The sequence below is a fragment of the Eptesicus fuscus genome, chromosome 25, assembly GCF_027574615.1.
Source record: "Eptesicus fuscus isolate TK198812 chromosome 25, DD_ASM_mEF_20220401, whole genome shotgun sequence".
Lineage (NCBI taxonomy): Eukaryota > Metazoa > Chordata > Mammalia > Chiroptera > Vespertilionidae > Eptesicus > Eptesicus fuscus.
Genome location: NC_072497.1, coordinates 4,971,044 through 4,991,143, shown reverse-complemented (window position 1 = coordinate 4,991,143; position 20,100 = coordinate 4,971,044). Strand labels below are relative to the sequence as shown.

Genomic DNA, 20,100 nt, shown 5'->3' with positions numbered 1-20,100 from the left:
CACAGACTGAAGGGTCACAGGTTCGATTCTAGTCCAGGGCAGGTACCTTGGTTGCAGGCTCGATCATCAGCCCTAGTCGGGGCAAGTGCGGGAGGCAACCAATTGATGTGTCTCTCTCACATCGATGTTTCTGTTTCTCCCCCTTCCACTCTAAAAATCAATGGAAAAATATCCTCAGGTGAGGATTTAAAAGATTCTTCTATATAATAAAACCCTAATATACAAATCGACCAAATGGTGGAACGACTGGTCACTATGATGTGCACTGACCACCAGGGGCAGACGCTCAATGTAGGAGCTGCCCCCTGGTGGTCAGTGTTCTCCCTCAGGCGGAGTACCGCTCAGTCAGAAGCCGGGCTCACGGCTGGCAAGTGCAGCGGTGGTGGCAGGAGCCTCTCCCGCCTCAAGTTGCAGGCGGGCGGTAAGGAGTGAGGGGTCCTGGACTGCGAGAGCCCTGGACTGCGAGAGGGATGTCTGACTGCCGGCTTAGGCCCGATCCCCCCGGGGGTATTGGACATCCACCAAGGGGTGTCGGACTGCGAGAGGGTACAGGCTGGGCTGAGTGACACCTCCGTCCCCAGTGCACGAATTTCATGCGCCAGGCCTCTAGTAAATAAATAAATACACATCTTCCTATGCATGAAAAAACTGTCAAAATTGGTTGAGTTAACCTTTATAGAAACTTGTTAAATGACTATTTCGTAGAAATATCAGAGAAAAGGAGGTTAGGTGAAAGAAAGAAGAGTAATTTTTTTTTTTAAATATATTTTATTGATTTTTTACAGAGAGGAAGAGAAAGGGATAGAGAGTTAGAAACATCGATGAGAGAGAAACATCGATCAGCTGCCTCCTGCACACCCCCCACTGGGGATGTGCCCGCAACCAAGGTACATGCCCCTTGACCGGAATCGAACCTGGGACCCTTCAGTCCGCAGGCCGATGCTCTATCCACTGAGCCAAACCGGTTTCGGCAAGAGTAATTTTTTTTCCTGGACAGACAAACCTGAGGAAGATTATTATAGCTCCCACCTATTTTCATCTTATTTAAAAATACAGACTTGGAAAACCTCATTTAAAAGTAGCATGGGTTATCGAGTACTTGTGGAAACTACTTTCTAATCATTTTATTTTATTTATTTTTTAAATATATTTTTACTGATTTCAGAAAAGAAGGAAGAGGGAGATAGAAACATCCATGATGAGAGAGAATCATGGATCGGCTGCCTCCTGCAAGCCCCCCACTGGGGATGGAGCCCACAACCCAGGCATATGCCCTTGACCGGAATCGAACCTGGGACCTTTCAGTTTGCAGGCCAACGCTCTATCCATTGAGCCAAACCAGCCAGGGCCCTCCTAATCATTTTAATTCATTGATTATATAAAAGACCAGTAGTTAAGACGACATTTTAAGAAATTGAGATATATTGCACATACTAGAAAATTTACCCTTTTAAAGTGTTCAGTTGTTTTTTTTTAAAATTGAGATATAATTGACGTATCATACAATTCATCCATTTAAAATGTTCAATTCAGTGGCTTTTGGTATAGTCACAGAGTTGCATGTCCATCACCACAATGAATTTTAGAGTATTTTTATAGTCCCGAACAGAAACTCTGTACCCCTTCACTGTCATCTCCCAGGGGCTGTTGGCTTTTATTGTGACTGTGGAGCTGTTAGTTTTAAATTGAAAAAAAGTACATTTTTACTGATTTCATAGCGGAAGGGAGAAGGAGAGAGAAACGTCAGTGATGAGAAAGAATCATTGATCGGCTGACTCCTGCACGCTCCACACTGGGGATCGAGCCCTCAACCCTGGCATGTGCCCTCTTGGGGACTCGAACCCTGACCTCCTGGTTCGTAGGTCAATGCTCAACCACTGAGCCACGCCAGCCTGGCTGGGGCTATTGGCTTTTAAAGACTCCTGAGCTTGTGGAAGGCAGGGGGATGGGATGAGTGGATATTAAATGCCAAACTCGCTGTTCTCCCTGAGATTCTGCTGTTTTTCTTAAATACTCCCTGGATGGTTAGACGTCTCTGGTTAATTTCCAGAGTTCTGAACAAGTTGGTTTTCACTATTTTTGTCAGTGTTCTCTTTCTGCTTTTCTGGAGGAAAAAATCTTCCAAGATCTTTATTACTCTGACATCACCCAGTGCTGATATTTTGAAGTATGTTAAAGACATTTAATTTGGGTTATGGACCCAGAAAAGTGTCCAATAGTTTTTAATTCTTTTAAAAATTAATGATAGCCCTAACTGGTTTGGCTCAGTGGATAGAGCGTCGGCGTGCAGACTCAAGGGTCCCAGGTTCGATTCCAGTCAAGGGCATGTACCTTGGTTGCGGGCACATCCTCAGGAGGGGGTGTGCAGGAGGCAGCTGATCGATGTTTCTCTCTCATCGATGTTTCAAACTCTCTATCCCTCTTTCTTCCTCTCTGTAAGAAAATCAATAAAATATTTTTAAAAAATTAATGATATAGGTGGAAGAAGAAAGATGACATTTTCAGCCAACTGCCTAAGTTACTTTTTCAAAACTTCTAAACATTGCTGTTCTAAACACCACAGTAATCAGTATTTTGATCATTCTTTTTCTGTGTTAAACTACAAAGCTGTGTGTTTTTTCCTGTTTATTTACCCTTCAACCTTGTAAGCCTTTCTTCCTTTTGTTTCTGTACCTCTTTTTAAAACCAGGCTCCCCCTGCTCCGAGGAAGCTGGCGCTCTCAGGAGACGTAAGATATACACCTGCTGCACCCAGCTGGTGGAGTCGGGGGACTTGCAGAAAGAAACAGCCTCTGAGATCATCGGATTGCTGATGCTGGAGGTGAGCTGGGACGCATACTCACTTCTGGTTCTGGGTAGATTTGGGGGGTGGGGTGGGCATCTGTTGTCATTTGCTGAGGGAGGAAAAACAGATGTGCCAAACCTGGCACAGATCCTGTTTATGAATGGGAACGGTTAAAAGACAAAATAGGTGATGGATGGGCCATAGACCTTCTAGGCGTTTCCGCTACATTTCTAGTGTCATGGACGTGTATCTCTTTGAAGAGCTGGCATGTTTGAAAACATAGGGAACTGGTGGAGGATTCTGACCTTTGCAATCTTTTTTAATATATTTTTATTGATTTCAGAGAGGAAGGGAGAAGGAGAGAGAGATAGAAACATTCATGATGAGAGAGAATTATGGATTGGCTGCCTCCTGCAAGTCCCCCACTGGGGATCGAGCCCACAACCCAGGCATGTGCCCTTGACCGGAATCAAACCTGGAACCTTGCAGTTTGCAGGCCGATGCTCTGTCTACTGAGCCAAACTGGCTAGGGCTTAATTTTTTATTTTTATTTTTATTGATTTCAGAGAGGAAGGGAGAGGGAGAGATAGAAACATCAATGATGAGAGAGAATCATTGATTGGCTGCCTCCTGCACGCTCCCTCCTGGCCATCTAGCCCACAACCCAGCTATGTGATCTTGACCAGAATCAAATCCGGGACCCTTCAGTCTGCAGGCTGACGCTTTATCCACTGAGACAAACCAGCTAGTGCAATCCTTTATTTTTTATTTTATTTTATTTTATTTTTTTAAAAATATATTTTATTGATTTTTTACAGAGAGGAAGGGATAGGGATAGAGAGCCAGAAACATCGATGAGAGAGAATCATCGACCAGCTGCCTCCTGCACACCCCCTACCAGGGATGTGCCCACAGCCAATGTACATGCCCTTGACCGGAATCGAACCTGGGACCTTTCAGTCCGCAGACCGACGCTCTATCCATTGAGCCAAACCGGTTTCGGCTAGTGCAATCCTTTATAAGGATAAGTTTGTACCAGTCTGGTTTCATTGCCAGTTCTGTTAATTCAGCAAAAGACTCATTTCTTGAAAAGAGATAGCAAACATTTGAATTTCTGTTTAATTTATTATTATTTTTTTTATCCCATGAACACTTAGGTCCACTGTTTCCCAGGACCATCGTTGGTAGAATTAGCCAATGAGTTTATTGCTGCAATCGCAGAGGGCAGCCTAACGAATGGGAAATCTTTGGAGTTATTACCCATCATTCTCATGGCCCTTGTTACCAAAAAGGGAAATCTGGTGTGTGGAAAAGGTAATTTTTCTTCCCATTTTAGTGGCTTTTCTCTATTCATGTAATTAAATTTATTTCTCAGTGTATTTGCATTTCTAGATGAACTGAGTGGGGAAGAGTGTAAGAAGCAGTTGATCAGCACCCTCTGTTCTGGCCGGTGAGTCTCTCTCATTAATGTGTAGAACTTTCCCAGGACTGCAAGGGTCAAAAGAAAGAATTCCTGCCCCAGCCGGTTTGGCTCAGTGGATAGAGCATCGGCCTGTGGACTGAAAGGTCCCGGGTTCCATTCTGGTCAAGGGCATACACCCGGGTTTCGGGCTCCATCCCCAGTGGTGGGCATGCAGGAGGCAGCCAATCGATGATTCTCTCATCATTGATGTTTCTCTCTCTCTCCCTCTCCCTTCCTCTCTGAAATCAGTAAAAATATATTTAAAGGAAGGAAGGAAGAATTCCCATTGGTTCTAGGAATGCATGTCACTGAGTATTTTAGTTCATTTATAATGTGCCACTTGTATAAAATCACTTAGTCTGTGATGCATTTTTGAGAGATTATTTATTACATTTTTTCTAAGATTATACATATAATTTCTATTTATTTGACTGTCCATCTTAACACAGCAATTTAGTCCACCAGTATTATTTGGAGTCCTAAGATCCCTAAGGCTGCGAAATCACCCTTCTGCTATATCTTTTATTTATTTATTTTTGAGGGAGTGAAGAAAATTCTCATACATGGATATGTTCAACAAAGAAATTTGTGATCAACTTAATCATAAAATAATAGAGACATGAAACTTATACCCATGAAGAGTAAAATGTATAAAGACATACATCGAAGATGAAAAGCTTTCACTGTATAGTCAGTGAAATACAAAGTGAAGGATACTGAGTTACAGAAAACTATGATTACAGTTAGGTATATTAAAAAGAACCAGAAGGGCCGAAACCGGTGTGGCTCAGTGGATAGAGCGTCGGCCTGCGGACTGAAGGGTCTCAGGTTCGATTCCGGTCAAGGGCATGGACCTTGGTTGTGGGCACATCCCCAGAAGGGGGTGTGCAGGAGGCAGCTGGTCGATGTTTCTCTCTCATCGATGTTTCTAGCTCTCTATCGCTCTCCCTTCCTCTCTGTAAAAAGTCAATAAAAACATATTTTAAAAAGAACCGGAAGGAAATATCCAGCATTATCTAAACCAAAGATGACCCCTTTCATAGTTCCTTGTATAAGACCTTTTACATAAGTGATTTTAGGCAGGTATATCAGCACATGTATGTTTATCCATTGATTCATTTGTTTTTAAGTATATTTTCATTGATTGCAGAGAGGAGAGGAGAGGGAGAGAGAGAAACATCAGTGATGAGAGAGAAGCACTGATTGGCTGCCTCTGCATGCCCCTGACCGAGAACTGAACTGCAGCCTCCTGGTTCATAGGTTGACGCTCAACCGCTGAGCCACACCGGCTGGGCTGATTCATTTGTTTTTAATTACACAAAGGATCTTATTCAGTACACACTATACTATTCATATTTCACTTCTGTTCATGTCTGTGTATAAAACTACATCATTTTTTTACGTCTGTTTTTAATAGTTCCACAGTAGTCTATTTGGCTAATATCCAATTGCTAGATCCTCCCCCCGCCCCCCAGTAATATTTGATCAATACCCTTTTGCAATTACAACAAGTGCTGCAGTGAACATATTTATCTGGGTGACTGTTACAAGCATGTAGAGGGGGGTATCTTTCTAATAGAGAGTTGGGTGGGTCTGTGCTTATGTGCATCTTTTTTTTTTTTTTAATCCTCACCCGAGTATTATGTGCACCTTTAAAGTCGGGGAGTCTTGTCTTCCCAGGAGGGCTATGTCAGTGTACACTCCCTAAAACAGCAGGTGAGCAGTGTTTCTTCCCCACAATCTCACCAGCATTGAATATCATCAGACTTGGATTGCTTGCCGGTCTGCTAGGTTAAAAGCATTTGTTTCATGGTTTTACATGTTACCTCTTGGATCTTGCTTCCCAGTGGTACCAAATCACACTAGAAACGGCCCTAATTTCCCCCTCCTTACTAATTTTATAAGTTAAAATGCGATGAACTGACATCTTCTTCGTCATTATCTTTAACCAGATGGGATCAGCGATACGTGATTCAGCTCACCTCCATGTTCAAGTAAGCATCGTCCTTCCCTCTCCTCCTGTCCTGCATGTGAGCTCCCCTGCTACAAGCTGGAATGTAGCAGCTCACACCCACTCTCTCCCCAGTGACAGTACTGGTACCTGTGTTTTCTGTTACAGGATTTCCCCCCACTCTTTTTTTTTTGCTTTATTTGCTTTCTTAAAGTATAAGTTTATGATTTTTTTCCAAGGCGACTTCGCTTAGGTAAGGTTCTTGGTTTCCTTTAAGGTTCTCCGTTGGAGACAATGCTAACGGGGCATTATAATCTTCTAGTATCTCCCCCATTAGGCTGTGGCGTGATCAGGCTCTGGCCCTCAGACTCTTTGCTCCACAGGGATGTGCCTCTGACTGCAGAAGAGATAGAACTCGTGATGGGAAAAGTGTTCAAGATGTTCTCGAAGCTGAACCTGCAGGAAATACCGCCTTTGGTCTATCAGCTGCTGATTCTCTCCTCAAAGGTAGGAGGACAGCATTGTTTCAATTCTTTTTTTAAAAAAAAAAAATTTTTTTATTGATTTCAGAGAGGAAAGGCGAGGGAGAGAGAGAGAGAAACATCAATGATGAGAGAGAACCATGGATCGGCCGCCTCCTGCACGCCCCACACTGGGGATGGAGCCCACAACCCGGGCATGTGCCCTGACCGGGAATCGAACCAGTGACCTCCTGGTTCATAGGTCGGTGATGCTCAACCACTGAGCCACACTGGCCGGGCTGCATTGTTTCTTTTTTAACTCCAGTGGGACGTCCGGTCAGGGCCCTTCAGCTTATTCTTACCCTTGATGTACCTGCTGGGCCATGGTTGCTTTCATGCCATGTTCGGTGATTTGATCTAGTAAAAAGGTCATGGTCCTCAGCCCAGGAAAACGGCTTGTCAGGATGTTTGGTGTGTGGTAGTAAAAGGAATACAGATCTCAGAAAGGGTGGGCTGTAGGCCCCTTAAGTCTGGCATTAAGATGTATTTTAGCCCGGCCGGTATGGTTCAGTGGTTGAGCCATGAACCAGAGGTCACGGTTCGATTCCCAGTCAGAGCACATGCCTGGGTTGTGGGCTCCATCCCCAGTGTGGGGTGTGCAGGAGGCAGCTGGTCAATTTCTCTCTCATCATTAATGTTTCTCCCTTCCTCTCTCTGAAATCAATAAAAACATATTTTAAAAAAGAGAGATGCTTCTATCTCTCTGTTCCTTTCCTCTCTCTAAAAAAAAATCAATGGAAACTTTATCTTTTTATTTTTTTTTATTTTTTTATTTTTTATTTTTTAATATATTTTATTGATTTTTTACAGAGAGAAAGGAGTGGGACAGAAAGCTAGAAACATCGACGAGAGAGAAACATCGACCAGCTGCCTCCCGCACACCCACCACCGGGGATGTGCCCGCAACCAATGCACATGCCCTTGACCGGAATCGAACCCGGGACCTTTCAGTCCGCAGGCCGATGCTCTATCCACTGAGCCAAACCGGTTTTGGCATATCTTTTTATTTTTTTATTAATTTCTTTTTTTGTTTAAAGCAGCGGTTGCAACCTTTTGGACCTCACAGACCACCAGTGGTCGGCAGTTGGCAACTACTGGTTTAAAGTGTTACATATGCCTCCTTTTTCCCCCATCGACCCCTCCCTGGCCACTCTCACCCCCCAGGACAAGCCCCCACCACCCCAGTGTCCGTGTCCATTGGTTATGCTAATATGCATGCATACAAGTCCTTTGGTTGATCTCTAACCCTCTCCTCCCCTGCCCCACCCTCCCCTGCTTTCCTTCTGAGGTTTGACAGTCTGTTTGGTGCTTCTCTGTGTCTGGATCCATTTTTGTTCATCAGTCTGTGTTCATCATATTCCACAAATGAGTGAGATCACGTGATATTTATCTTTCTCTGACTGGCTTATTTCGCTTAGCATAATGCTCTCCAGGTCCATCCTTGTGTTGCAAATGGTAAAAGTTCCTTTTTTATAGCAGTGTAGTATTCCATTGTGTAGATGTACCACAGTTTTTTAATCCACTCACCTGCTGATGGCCACGTAGGCTGTTTCAATGGAAACATTAAAAAAAAAAAAGATTATTTTAAACCCAATTTTAACATGAAAGTATTCCGTATTCATAAATTCTTACTGTGACTCTAGGTTGTAATTTGTTTATTTAAATTTATCCTTGAGAAGCCTTTAAGCTGAAAAGTTCAGCTTGCTGATCTTGCCTGTTTTCTATTTTTTCAGGGAAGCAGAAAGAGGGTTTTGGAAGGCATCATAGCTTTCTTCAACGAGCTAGATAAGCAGCACAAAGAGGAACAGAGTGGTGATGAGTAAGTAATACAGTTTAGAAACAAAACCACTTTTATAGATGTATCGTCTCATTGTGTATTTTAGCTCCTTCATTGTTATCTAACCTTCCGGTCCCTGCCTCCACCTCCGAGCCCAGAGCTTCCCTAACCCTCTCCTAGCTGCCCAGTAACAAAGTTAAAAGAACCGTGCATCCTCCTCAACTCTTCATTTGCACCTTTCCAGGAAAATAGCAATAACTGTTCTGTAAGTTGTAAGTTTAAAAGCTATTTGTTATTAAGTGTCTCCTCTGTGGTCCTGAGCCTGCAGTGGTGAGCCAGTCAGTCAGGCAAGGCCCCCGCTCTTGTGGAGCTTAAATTTTAGTTAAAAGAGAACAGAAAATAAGAAAAATATTAGAGTGGGAAGTGCATCTAATTCAGATGGATGATGTGATAGTGGCGGCATAGCCACTATCAAAGCATTGTGTTGGGGTGTTGGGTATTCAGGGAGACCTCTCTGAGAAGCTGCTATCTTAACTGACTGGTAAGAGCCATAATATGTAGATCAGGGAAAAGAACATTTTAAGTTAGTGAAACAGTTAGTACAAAGGCAGGAAACAGCATGGCATGTCTGAAAAGGGATTTTTTTACAGCAGATATTTGTAAGTGCTTATCTGTGCCACGTGCTGTTTAAGCACTTTAAACCTCACAACAGCCTTATTTTGTTTCTATTTTTTGGGTGTAGAAACCACGGCACCGAGAAATTGAAAAATTTCTCAAGATTATATAGCCAGGGCGTGGTGGAGCTGGGTTTGAATCCAGGCGGCTTGGCTGTAGAATTCACACACTTTTTTTAAATTATTAATTTGAGAGAGGAAAGGAGAAGGAGAGAGAGAGAGAGAAAGAGGATATCAATTTATTCTTCCATTTATTTATGCATTCATTAGTTGCTTCTTGTATGTGCCCTGGCTGGGGATCAAACTCAGCCTTGGTATATCGGGACAATGCTCTAACCAATTGAGCTACCCAGCCAGGGCTAGCATTCACACTCTTAATCCTGTTGCAGCCTACTGCCTCTGCTCTAGAGTAACCTGCAGTTATTTGGATACCCAGGAAAGACTGACAGAAAAATAGGTTTCGGGGGAAGTAAACTCAGCTGTGACTCTGTTGAGTTTGAAGTGTATGTTAGCATTCCATACGGAGGAAGAGAAAGAAACCCAATACTGAGCCCAGAGGCATTCCACCATTTAAAAGAAGGGTGAGCTCAGCTGGCGTGGCTCAGTGGTTGAGCATCAGCCTGTGAACCAGGAGGCCACAGTTCGATTCCCAGTCAGGGCACATGCCCGGGTCGCGGGCTCGATCCCCAGTGTGGGGCGTGCAGGAGGCAGCTGATCAATGATTCTCTCTCATCATTGATGTTTCTATCTCTCTCTCCCTCTCCCTGCCTCTCTAAAATCAATAAAAATATTAAATAAGTAAATGGAGGGTGAACCAGCAAAAAAAAAAATAAAAATAAAAACATCAGCGGTCTGTGACAATGCAATGCCCCAGAACCTCAGAGAAGAAAGTATGTCAAGAAAGAAGTGGTCGGCTCTGTGGGATTGGCCGAGGCTTTAATATGGGACTTGATGATTGGTTTTGGCAGCAGAGGGATCATTTGGAACCCTTGCAATACTGGGAAGAGGTAAAGACGTGGAAATAATGACTGTAGACACTTTTCAGGAAGTTGTGTTGCAAAAGGGAGCAGAGAACGAGGTGCTGGAATCGGAACTTGCTGCCTTCCTCCAGCGACCATGCGTTCAGCCCGCCTTGGTCCACTTGTTCGTCGTAGAATCTCCCCTGCTGTCTCTTCTTACTTTTCTGCTGAATCTCGCAGGCTCTTGGATCTCATTACCGTGCCGTCAGGTGAACTTCGTCACGTGGAAGGCACCGTTATTCTCCACATTGTGTTTGCCATGACATTGGACTGTGAACTCGGCAGAGAACTCCTGAAACACTTAAAGGTAGGGGCAGCCAAAACTGGTTTGGCTCAGTGGCTAGAGCGTCGGCCTGCGGACTGAAGGGTCCCAGGTTCGATTCCGGTCAAGGGCATGTACCATGGTTGCGGGCACATCCCCAGTGGGGAGTGTGCAGGAGGCAGCTGATCGATGTTCCTCTCTCATCGATGTTTCTAGCTCTCTAGCCCTCTCCCTTCCTCTCTGTAAAAAATCAATAAAATATATTAAAAAAAAAAAAAAAAAAAAAGGTAGGGGCAGACTCTTGAGGTGACCCGGGATCTCTGTGAAGCAGGGATGTCTGAGCTCAGCCCCTTCTATGCCAGTTAGTGACAGGAAGGAAGCAAGGAGAGGTACTGCAGAATGAGCCTGGGTCTAGAGCAAGCATGTCAAACTCGCGGCCGGCGGGCCACAAGTTTGACATGCTTGGTAGAGGATCTCTTTTTTGACTTTGAAAATATATGATGTCATCACACTGGTAAGCAAGTTCCATTTTAACCATTTGTATGCCATAAGCGTCTATGACGCAATTGGCGGATCTTTTTTTAATTAGATTCACAATATCGTAGCAGTTAACTGGTGAAAGCCATTCCTTAAACGTTGTAGTGTTTGAAAAGAAAAACACTTTTCCGGCCAGCGTGGCTCAGTGGTTGAGCTTCGACCTATGAACCAGGAGGTCACAGGTCGATTCCTGGTCAGGGCACATGCCCAGGTTTCGGGCTCGACCCCCAGTGTGGGGCGTGCAGGAGGCAGCCGATCAATGATTATCATCATTGATGTTTCTATCTCTCTCTTCCTCCCTGAAATCAATAAAAGTATATTTTTTAAAAATTTAAAAAGAAAGATGGGAACTGTTCAGCAAGGAACTGAAATTTTAATCTTAACTGCACTAGTATCTTAATGTCAACCCTGAACTGTTTCCCCTTTTATGAATTAAGGATATTGCCTATTTCTAGTATATTTGAGGTTTTGTGAAGCTAAGTCATTCATTAAATATTTGTGACGTACTAAGATAAAAATTTGAAGTATTCCAAACTCTTAAAGAAAGGTAGTATACAGATAAAGGACCTATTTTTCCCTAACATTTTGTTTTGAAATGTTTAACCCACAGAAAAGTTGAAATACTTTAGCAGGACAAACATCTGTCTACCCTTCACCTAGATTTACACATAAACGAATGACTATGGCTGTGAGCCAGTGAAACTCTATAAGGGCACCGAAATTTGAATTTTATTTAATTTTCATGCATCATGAAATATTCCTTTGATATTTTTCTCCCTCCACAATTTAAAAACATAAAAACGAGTTGTAGCTCATGGGCTGTACAAAAACAGGCTGGATTTGGCCTGCCAACCTCTGTGCCGTTGCATTACATCCGAAGGCTCATGGTAGCAGGCTGTCTACTGCTGGTGATGCTAAATCTTCTGCTTCAGACAATGGCCATCAGTTTTCTTCATTTGTAAAGATACATGTTTCCTTTTATAATTCGAAAGTCATCCATGGGATCATAATTTGAGATCATGTGACAGTCCTCATCCTCATCAGCCTTTCACATGTGGTTTTTGTCTTACGTACTGAGGATTCTTGGCCTACATCAGTAATTATGCTGGGTGTTGCAAAAAGGTAGAATGAAAATTAAAATGGTTTTTCTGCATTATTGATTGCCTTTTTTCTGTGCAAAGAGCCTTCCTTTTGCCTTCTAATTTTTGGGGGGAGTATCATTATGTACCCATGAACCTTTTTAAATTCAGTGTACTCAGTGCATTAAAGTGAGCCATATTTGGCCAACTGGATCCTTCTAGTTTGCTCATGTGTCCTTCCGACCCCTTTAGTCTTTGGACATTTTTATGGCATAAACTATCCCAGGCTCACTTTGTACGATCCTTGCCCCATCCTGGTACCAGCCATTTCTTTTTTTCATTGTATGTCGTCTTATTGAGTTAGAAGAATTCTTTGTATATTCTGGGTACAAGCCCTTTATCGTATATATGGGTAGCACGTATTTTTCCTAGTCCCGTGGTCGGCAAACTGCGGCTCTTTGGCCCCTTGAGTGTGGATCTTCCACAAAATACCACGGCCTGGGCGAGTCTATGTTGAAGAAGTGGCGTTAGAAGAAGTTTAAGTTTAAAAAATTTGGCTCTCAAAAGAAATTTCAATCATTGTACTGTTAATATTTGGCTCTGTTGACTAATGAGTTTGCCGACCACTGTCCTAGTCTATGGCTTGTCTTTTAATTTTCTTAGTGGTGTCTTTTGAAGCACAAAAAAGTTCTGAATTTTGATAATGTCCAATATATCTTATTTTTTTTCTTAAATAAATTTTGCTTTCGGTATTGTGTAGAAGACAATTTTTGCCTAATCGGGGTTCTTAAAGATTTTCTGCTGTTTTCTTTCAAAAGTTTTATAGGTTTAGCTCTGACACATAGGTTTCTGATGTATTTAAGGATCTTTTTTTAAGTAGGCTTGTGTTACACTTTTAAGATGTAAGTAATGACTCCTTTTTTGTTTATCTGTTCTAGGCAGGACAGCAAGGAGATTTCAGTAATAATATATGCCCCTTCAGCATTGCCCTCCTGCTCTCTGTAGCAAGAATACAAAGGTTTGAGGAGCAGGTATTTATTTATTAATGACTTTTTTGTTCCTTCTATAGCTGATAAGGAGTTCAAGAGCCTGTGTTGTTGTTTTTTATTATCCTTTCCTAAACAATTCCACCTCAGTCCTGCCAGCAGCAAATTCATCTGTAAGACATGTAGGGCCCTAGCCAGTTTGGCTTAGTAGATAGAGCATCGGCCCTTGGACTGAAGGGTCCCAGGTTCAATTCCAGTCAAAGGCGTGTACCTCGGTTTCAGCCTTGATCCCAGAGCTTTGTGCAGGAGGCACCAGTTGATGTGTGTGTGTCTCTCTCTGTCCCTTCCACCTTCTCTATGGAAAGATATCCTCAGGTAAGGATTAACAGCAATAAAAAAAGACATGTAGGCCCACACTGTTGTCTGGAGGTTGCTTGAAGACTTTTCTTCAGGTACTTGGTTTATACCTCTATTTGCTATTGTTTGATAAGATAGGTGAATAAAAATGGAAACATCACACAGTACAGGTGGTAAGGATGGGAAGTTTAGCTGGGTGTTCTGCAGTTCTATTATGGTCTGTTATGTTCTACTAGAGGCCCGGTGCATGAATTCCTGCATGGGTGGGGTCTGGCCGGCCCCGCCCCAATCAAGAGGATCAGGGCGGGGCCAGCCAGAGGGAGGGGCCATGGACAGTTGGCCAGCCAGCCCCAACCCCTGGTTGAATTCCTGGTCGAGGGGACAATTTGCACATTAGCCTTTTATTATATAGGACCTAGAGGCCTGGTGCACGAAATTCGTGCACGGCGGGGGGTGGGGGGTTACCCTCAGCCCAGCCTCACCCTCTCCAATCTGGGACCCCTCGCATGATGTCTAACTGCCAGTTTAGGGGGATTGGCAGTCAGACATCTCTCTCACAATCGGGGACCACTGGCTGCTAACTGCTCACCTGCCTGCCTGCCTGATCACCCTTAACTGCCCCCCCTGATGGCCTGGTCACCCCCAACTGCCCCACCTGCCACCCTGGTTGCCCCACACAACCTGCTGTTTGGTCATCCCTCACTAACCCCCCTGCTGGCCTCATCGCCCCACACAGCCTGCTGCTCAGTTGCTTGGTCGTCCCTCACTAACCCCCCTGCCGGCCCGGTCACCCCACTCAGCCTGCTGCTCAGTCGTTCGGTTGGCCCTCACCCCCCAGCCGGCCTGGTCGCCCCACGCAGCCTGTTTGGTCGTCTGTTCGGTTGTTTGGGTTGCGACAATCCTTAGGCTTTTATATATATATACACTAGAGGCCTGGTGCATGAAATTCGTGCACGGGGGGAGGGGGTGTCGCTCAGCCCAGCCTGCACCTTCTCCAATCTGGGACCCCTCAAGAGATGTCCAACTGCCTAAATGGGATTGGGCCTAAACGGGCAGTTGGACATCCCTCTCACAATTCAGGACTGCTGGTTCCCAACTGCTCGCCTGCCTTCCTGCCTGATTGCCCCTAATCGCTTCTGCCTGCCAGCCTGATCACTCCCTAACCATTCCCCTGCCAGCCTGATCAACGCCTAACTGCTCCCCTGCTGGCCCGAATTCCCCTAACTGCCCTCCCCTGCCAGCCTGGTCACCCCTAACTGCCCTCCCCTGCCAGCCTGGTCGCCCCTAACTGTCCTCCCCTGCAGGCCTGGCCCTCCCCTGCAGACCTTGGTCCCCCCCCCCCAACTGCCCTCCCCTGCCAGCCCGGTCACCCCTAACTGCCCTTCCCCGCCATCCTGGTCGCCCCCAACTGCCCTCCTCTGCTGGCCCAGTCACCCCTAACTGCCCTCCCCTGCAGGCCTGGTCGCCCCAAACTGCCCTCCCCTGCTGGCCTGATCGCCCACAACTGCCCTCCCTTGCAGGCCTGGTCCCTCTCAACTTCCCTTCCCCTGCTGGCCATCTTTGACCACATGGGGGTGGCCATCTTGTGTGTTGGAGTGATGTTCAATTGGCATATTACCTCTTTATTATATAGAATATAGGATTAGCTTTCCAAGAAATTATCCGTGATCAAGTTGAAATAATGGTGAATAGGTTATTTGCAAGGATAAAATTCTTTGACCTTTTTTCTCATGTGTTCTCTACTTGTGGGAAGGCCTGTCTCTTAAGTTCCCACTGAAAGTCATAATTTTAATGTCGTACTCATCTAGTGAAACAGTTGTCATGGGGATATGAGTAGAGCAGCAAGTAGGAACTATGACAAGGTTATGATTCTCTGGCAGTGAACATCATTTTTTGCTTCATTTTCCTATTTCTTTCATTATATTAGGTGTTTGACCTTTTAAAGGCTTCAGTTTTTAAAAGCTTTAAGGATCTCCAGCTTCTCCAAGGCTCAAAATTTCTTCAGAATCTAGTCCCTCATCCGTCCTGTGTTTCAACCATGATCTTGGAAGTGGTGAAGAACAGGTGAGTTCATGAGCCACACCTTAGTAGGTTCTTCAGTTGTTCGGTGTGAGAAAATGTGTGGTGCCATACCTATGGCCCATCAGAGAAAACTGCTGACGTGTTTGTGTAAGTTCCTTTTTAACGTATTACTGGTTCATATTGGTGTGCCCTTGCACTGTAAGAAGTCCTGTCTTCCCCAAATGCAGATGTTTTTTCCTTTTATTTTCTTTGAGTAACCCCTTTCCCTTTCTCTCTGTTCTCTCCCATTCGCTTTTGGAATTTCTTGATCTCGGTGCCATATCTCTCAATTTTTCTTTCATGCTTTTCATATTGTTGTCTTTTTATGTGAAGTTCTACAAAAATCCCTTAGCTCTTTCTTCAAATTAATTTGTTCTTCAGCTCTGTCCATTTTACACATCAGTCCATCAATTGGGTTTTTCACTCCAGCAATCATGTTTTTCATTTCCAAAATTTCTAGTTTCTTTTATAACAGTTTCTTTTTGTTTCATGTTATTGTATTTTTTTTTTTTTAATCCTCATCCGAGGATATTTTTCCATTGATTTTTGGGGAGAGTGGGAGAAACAGAGAGAAATATCGATATGAGAGAAACACATCGATTGGTTGCCTCCTGCACACACCCTGATCAGGGCTCGGGCCTGGGAGGAGCCTGCAACCAAGGTACATGCCCTTGACCAGAATCGAACCTGGGACCTTTCAGTCCGCAGGCCGATGCTCTACCCACTGAGCCGAACTGGCTAGGGCCATGCTATTACCGTATTTTCCGGTGTATAAGACAACCTTTTAACCCAGGAAAATCTTCTCAAAAGTCGGGGGTTTTATACACCGGAAAATACGGTATTTACAATTTTGAATTAAAGTGAGTTATTGCCAAATGATGGGTGGGTTACCGTATTTTCCGGCATATAAGACCCCCGACTTTTGAGAAGATTTTCCTGGGTTAAAAGGTCATCTTATACACAGGAAAATACGGTATATTCTTACTAGAGGCCTGGTGCACAAATTAGTGCACGGGTGGGGTCCCTCGGCCTGGCCAGCAATCAGGGCCAATCGGGGCCGTCTTGTCCAGTCCCATTCGGGGCGGCCATCCGGCAGGAGGTTAGTTGTCCCGGGGGAGGGACCGTGGGAGGTTGGCTGGCTGTGGGAAGTTGGCTGTGGGAGCGCACTAACCACCAGGGTGCAGCTCCTGCATTGAGCATCTGCCCCCTGGTGGTCAGTGCGCATCATAGCAACCGGTCAGTTGGTCGCTTAGGTTTTTATATATATAGGTTTCTCTAAGGATATTCTTTAAACTTTTAAAATCTCCCATGTGTTCCAATATTAGTTCTTTTTCCTGAGATATTAGTTCTATTCAGTGAGTTTGGTGCTGTTCTTTCAAGGCTTTTTTTTTTTTTCTTGAATTTGGTGATTATTGCTTGTCCCCTCACTGTTTCTGGTGTTCCCTGTTAGTTTGGGAGGGCCGCACCTACCTAGCACAGTCTAGCTCTGATCTGAGAGCGGTAGATGTGCTGAGGGCTGATTTAGGCGTGTGGCCCCATATCCTCCAGGCCCCATATCCAGAGCAGCTCTGTCTCAGGCCCAGGATCCTCTGCTCACACATGTCAGCTCAGGGCTGTCTGGTCATGGCTCACTTCTTGGCATAAAGTGGGAACATAGCAGGTCTTGGAGAAGCAGGTGGAGGAGGATGCTGTATACCATAAGGATGCATGAGAAGAAACGGTTCAGATGAAGGCTCTTGGTTATCGTTATCGGATCAAGTTTGGGAACTGTGTGACATGGCAGCGAAGATAGAGGGAAGGTGTTTCACTCCGCTTCTCCTTTTAACTAAGTGTTGTTTTCTTGCAGTGTCCATAGTTGGGATCATGTTACTCAGGGCCTGGTCCAGTTCGGTTTCATTTTAATGGATTCATATGGGCCAAAGAAGGTTGTTGATGGAAAAGCTATTGAAACCAGCCCAGGTCTTTGGAGAACACCAAACCAGCATGCGTGTAAGCTGGGAGGTAACATCCTGTTGGAAACTTTTAAGGTAAGACTCTAGCTTGGCAACTCTTCCTAATTTCATTAAGTGATATTATAAGTGGGGCATGATGTTTGCCTGGAGTTTGGAGGACAGGAAATTTGAGTTTCGGGAATAGATTGGGGTAGTAATTGAAACATTACAGTTCTAGTTTAATGGAATACTTACTTTCCCATCTTTTATTTGAGTTTTTCATTTTAATTTTTCATTCTGATAATTTCTTTTTTTAAATAAATCTTTATTGTTGAAAATATTACATATGACCCATTTTCTCCCTCATTTACCCCCTCAAGCCCGCCCCCACCTCTGATAATTTTTTAGAAGTATGAGTATATGGCCCTAGCCAGCTTGGCTCAGTGGATAGAGCGTCAGCCTGTGGACTGAAGGGTCCCAGGTTCAATTCTGGCCAAGGGCACATGCCTGGGTTGCAACTCGATCCCCAGTGGGGGGTGTGCAGGAGGCAGCTGACCAATGATTCTCTCTCATCATTGATGTTTCTGTCTCTCCTCTCTTCCTCTCTGAAATCAATAGATATATTTTTTTAAAAAAGAAGTATGAATATATATTAGATTTCCCATGGTTTCCTCCAGCAGTAAATCATTTCTGAGTGTTTTTTTAATGCTATTTCTTTAAAAAAAAAAATAGTCTTTTACATTGCTGTAGACTATCAGGCTTGAAGAATCATGCTTATTAGTTGTTGTTCAAGAACCAAAACGGGGAATTTACCTTTTTTAAACTCGTTACTATATGATGACTATTGTCTCAGTCTTAATTTCTGAATCAGCTTTGAAAAATACATTTTCTTTCGAGTAAAAAAAGAAAGCTGAATCTTATCTGAGGCTAGAAATGTTGCTTTGCAAGTGATTCCTCTAAGTCATCTTTGTTTTTCTTTTTTTTTCTTTTTTTTAATCTTCACCCTAGAATATTTTTCCATTGCTTTGTAGAGAGAGTGGAAGGGAGTGAGGGATGATAAGAGAGAAAGAGAGAAACTTTGATGTTAGAGAGACACATGGATTAATTGCCTCTTGCATACGCCCCGACCAGGGTTGGGGATCAAATCTGTAGCTCAGGTTTGTGCTCTTGACTGGGAATTGAACCCCTGACCCTTTGGTGTGAGGGCTGGCACTCTAACCACTGAGCAACACTGGCCAGGGCATCTAAGTCATCTTCTTGACATGCAGTTGTTAAATGTGGCTACACGCCAAAAGTGTGGGCTGAAATTATTTGATACTAAATGTTTTTTTAAAATTGATTTCAGAAAGGAAGGAAGAGGGAGAGAGAGAGAGAGGGAGAGAGAGAAACATCCACGATGAGAGAGAATCATGGATTGGCTACCTCCTGCAAGTCCCCCACTGGGGATTGAGCTCACAACCCGGGCATGTGCCCTTGACCAGAATTGAACCTGGGACCTTTCAGTTCGCAGGCTGACGCTCTATCCACTGAGCCAAACCAGCTAGGGCTATTTGATACTAATTGAAATGTTAATCTAGTGTCCTTATCTGGAACTATGAAGTGAAAGTCATAGAATAGCCCTTGAGAGTTATATGTTAGATGATATAAATGACTCTTATTAATAGTAATTGGATTAAAAAGCACTTTAAGATTAAGAGCCTTTAATAGTTTCCATTTTTAATCTTCTTTAAAACTAGGGAGGTTCCATTTGATTTCACATAGATAGATGTTGGCTTTGTCAAGGCATCTCTAGAGCATATAATTTACTGCTAATAATCTCATTATTACTCTATACCTCAAATAACCCAGTTCGGGGAAGAAATTTAACTAAAATTCCTAACAAGTCCTTTTTAAGGCAACCATTGCACTTCCAGAAACTGGTGAAGGTATTTTTAGGTTTTCAGACATTTCTGTGGGTTTATAAATTTTCCATTAAATGTGCATAAACCTGGCTGGTTTGGTTCAGTGGATGGAGTGTCGGCCTGTGGGCTGAAGGGTCCCGGGTTCGATTCCCAGTCAAGGGCACATGCCCCATATGGGCTCCATCTCCAGTAGTGGGCGTGCAGGCAGCAGCTGATCAATGATTCTTCTCATCATTGATGTTTCAATCTCTCTCTCCCTCTCCCTTCCTCTCTGAAATCAATAAAAATATATATTTTTAAAATGTGCATACTGTCACCAATGTGGATGGTGGCATGTGATGGATACCCAAGTGCAATCATTCCTGTTTGATGTTGAACTTTATATGTAGCAACATTTTCATTGTAGGTTCATTTTCATTGTAGGGATCTCTCTGTAGGTTCCTAAACATGGTTGTTTGAGGGTGAGGTTGAGGGATCCTGTCTTTCAAGTGATTCTCACATCTGTCTTTGAAATAAACACTGAAGTTTTATCCATATCCAGACTGTCCTTCATTCTGCCTAACATGCATGGATGCATTTGTAAGCTGAAAGTCACCAAGGAATATTTTATTGGTTCTTCTGTTCTTTTAGATCCATGAGATGATCAGACAGGAAATTCTGGAGCAGGTCCTCAACAGGGTTGTTACCAGAGCATCCTCTCCCATCAGCCATTTCTTAGGTATGGAACTTGGAAAAGGTGGTTAAAGTTCTCAGGAATATTTTCATTTCAGTGTCATCATGTTTTGATCATGGGGGGGA

At 43.8% G+C, this 20,100-nt stretch overlaps 1 protein-coding gene across 1 annotated transcript in view; it reads left to right on the top strand.

Moving 5' to 3' along the window:
• The window catches only part of FANCI (FA complementation group I), a 55,330-nt gene that overhangs the window by 3,746 nt on the left and 31,484 nt on the right, over positions 1 to 20,100 (top strand). Inside the window, exons 3-13 of the mRNA XM_054713261.1 lie at positions 2,690 to 2,820; positions 3,942 to 4,098; positions 4,177 to 4,234; positions 6,199 to 6,240; positions 6,581 to 6,704; positions 8,452 to 8,537; positions 10,369 to 10,495; positions 13,005 to 13,097; positions 15,337 to 15,473; positions 17,317 to 17,497; positions 19,933 to 20,020. Coding sequence (XP_054569236.1) covers positions 2,690 to 2,820; positions 3,942 to 4,098; positions 4,177 to 4,234; positions 6,199 to 6,240; positions 6,581 to 6,704; positions 8,452 to 8,537; positions 10,369 to 10,495; positions 13,005 to 13,097; positions 15,337 to 15,473; positions 17,317 to 17,497; positions 19,933 to 20,020 — 1,224 coding nt within the window. The remainder of the gene's footprint in view (positions 1 to 2,689; positions 2,821 to 3,941; positions 4,099 to 4,176; positions 4,235 to 6,198; positions 6,241 to 6,580; positions 6,705 to 8,451; positions 8,538 to 10,368; positions 10,496 to 13,004; positions 13,098 to 15,336; positions 15,474 to 17,316; positions 17,498 to 19,932; positions 20,021 to 20,100) is intronic.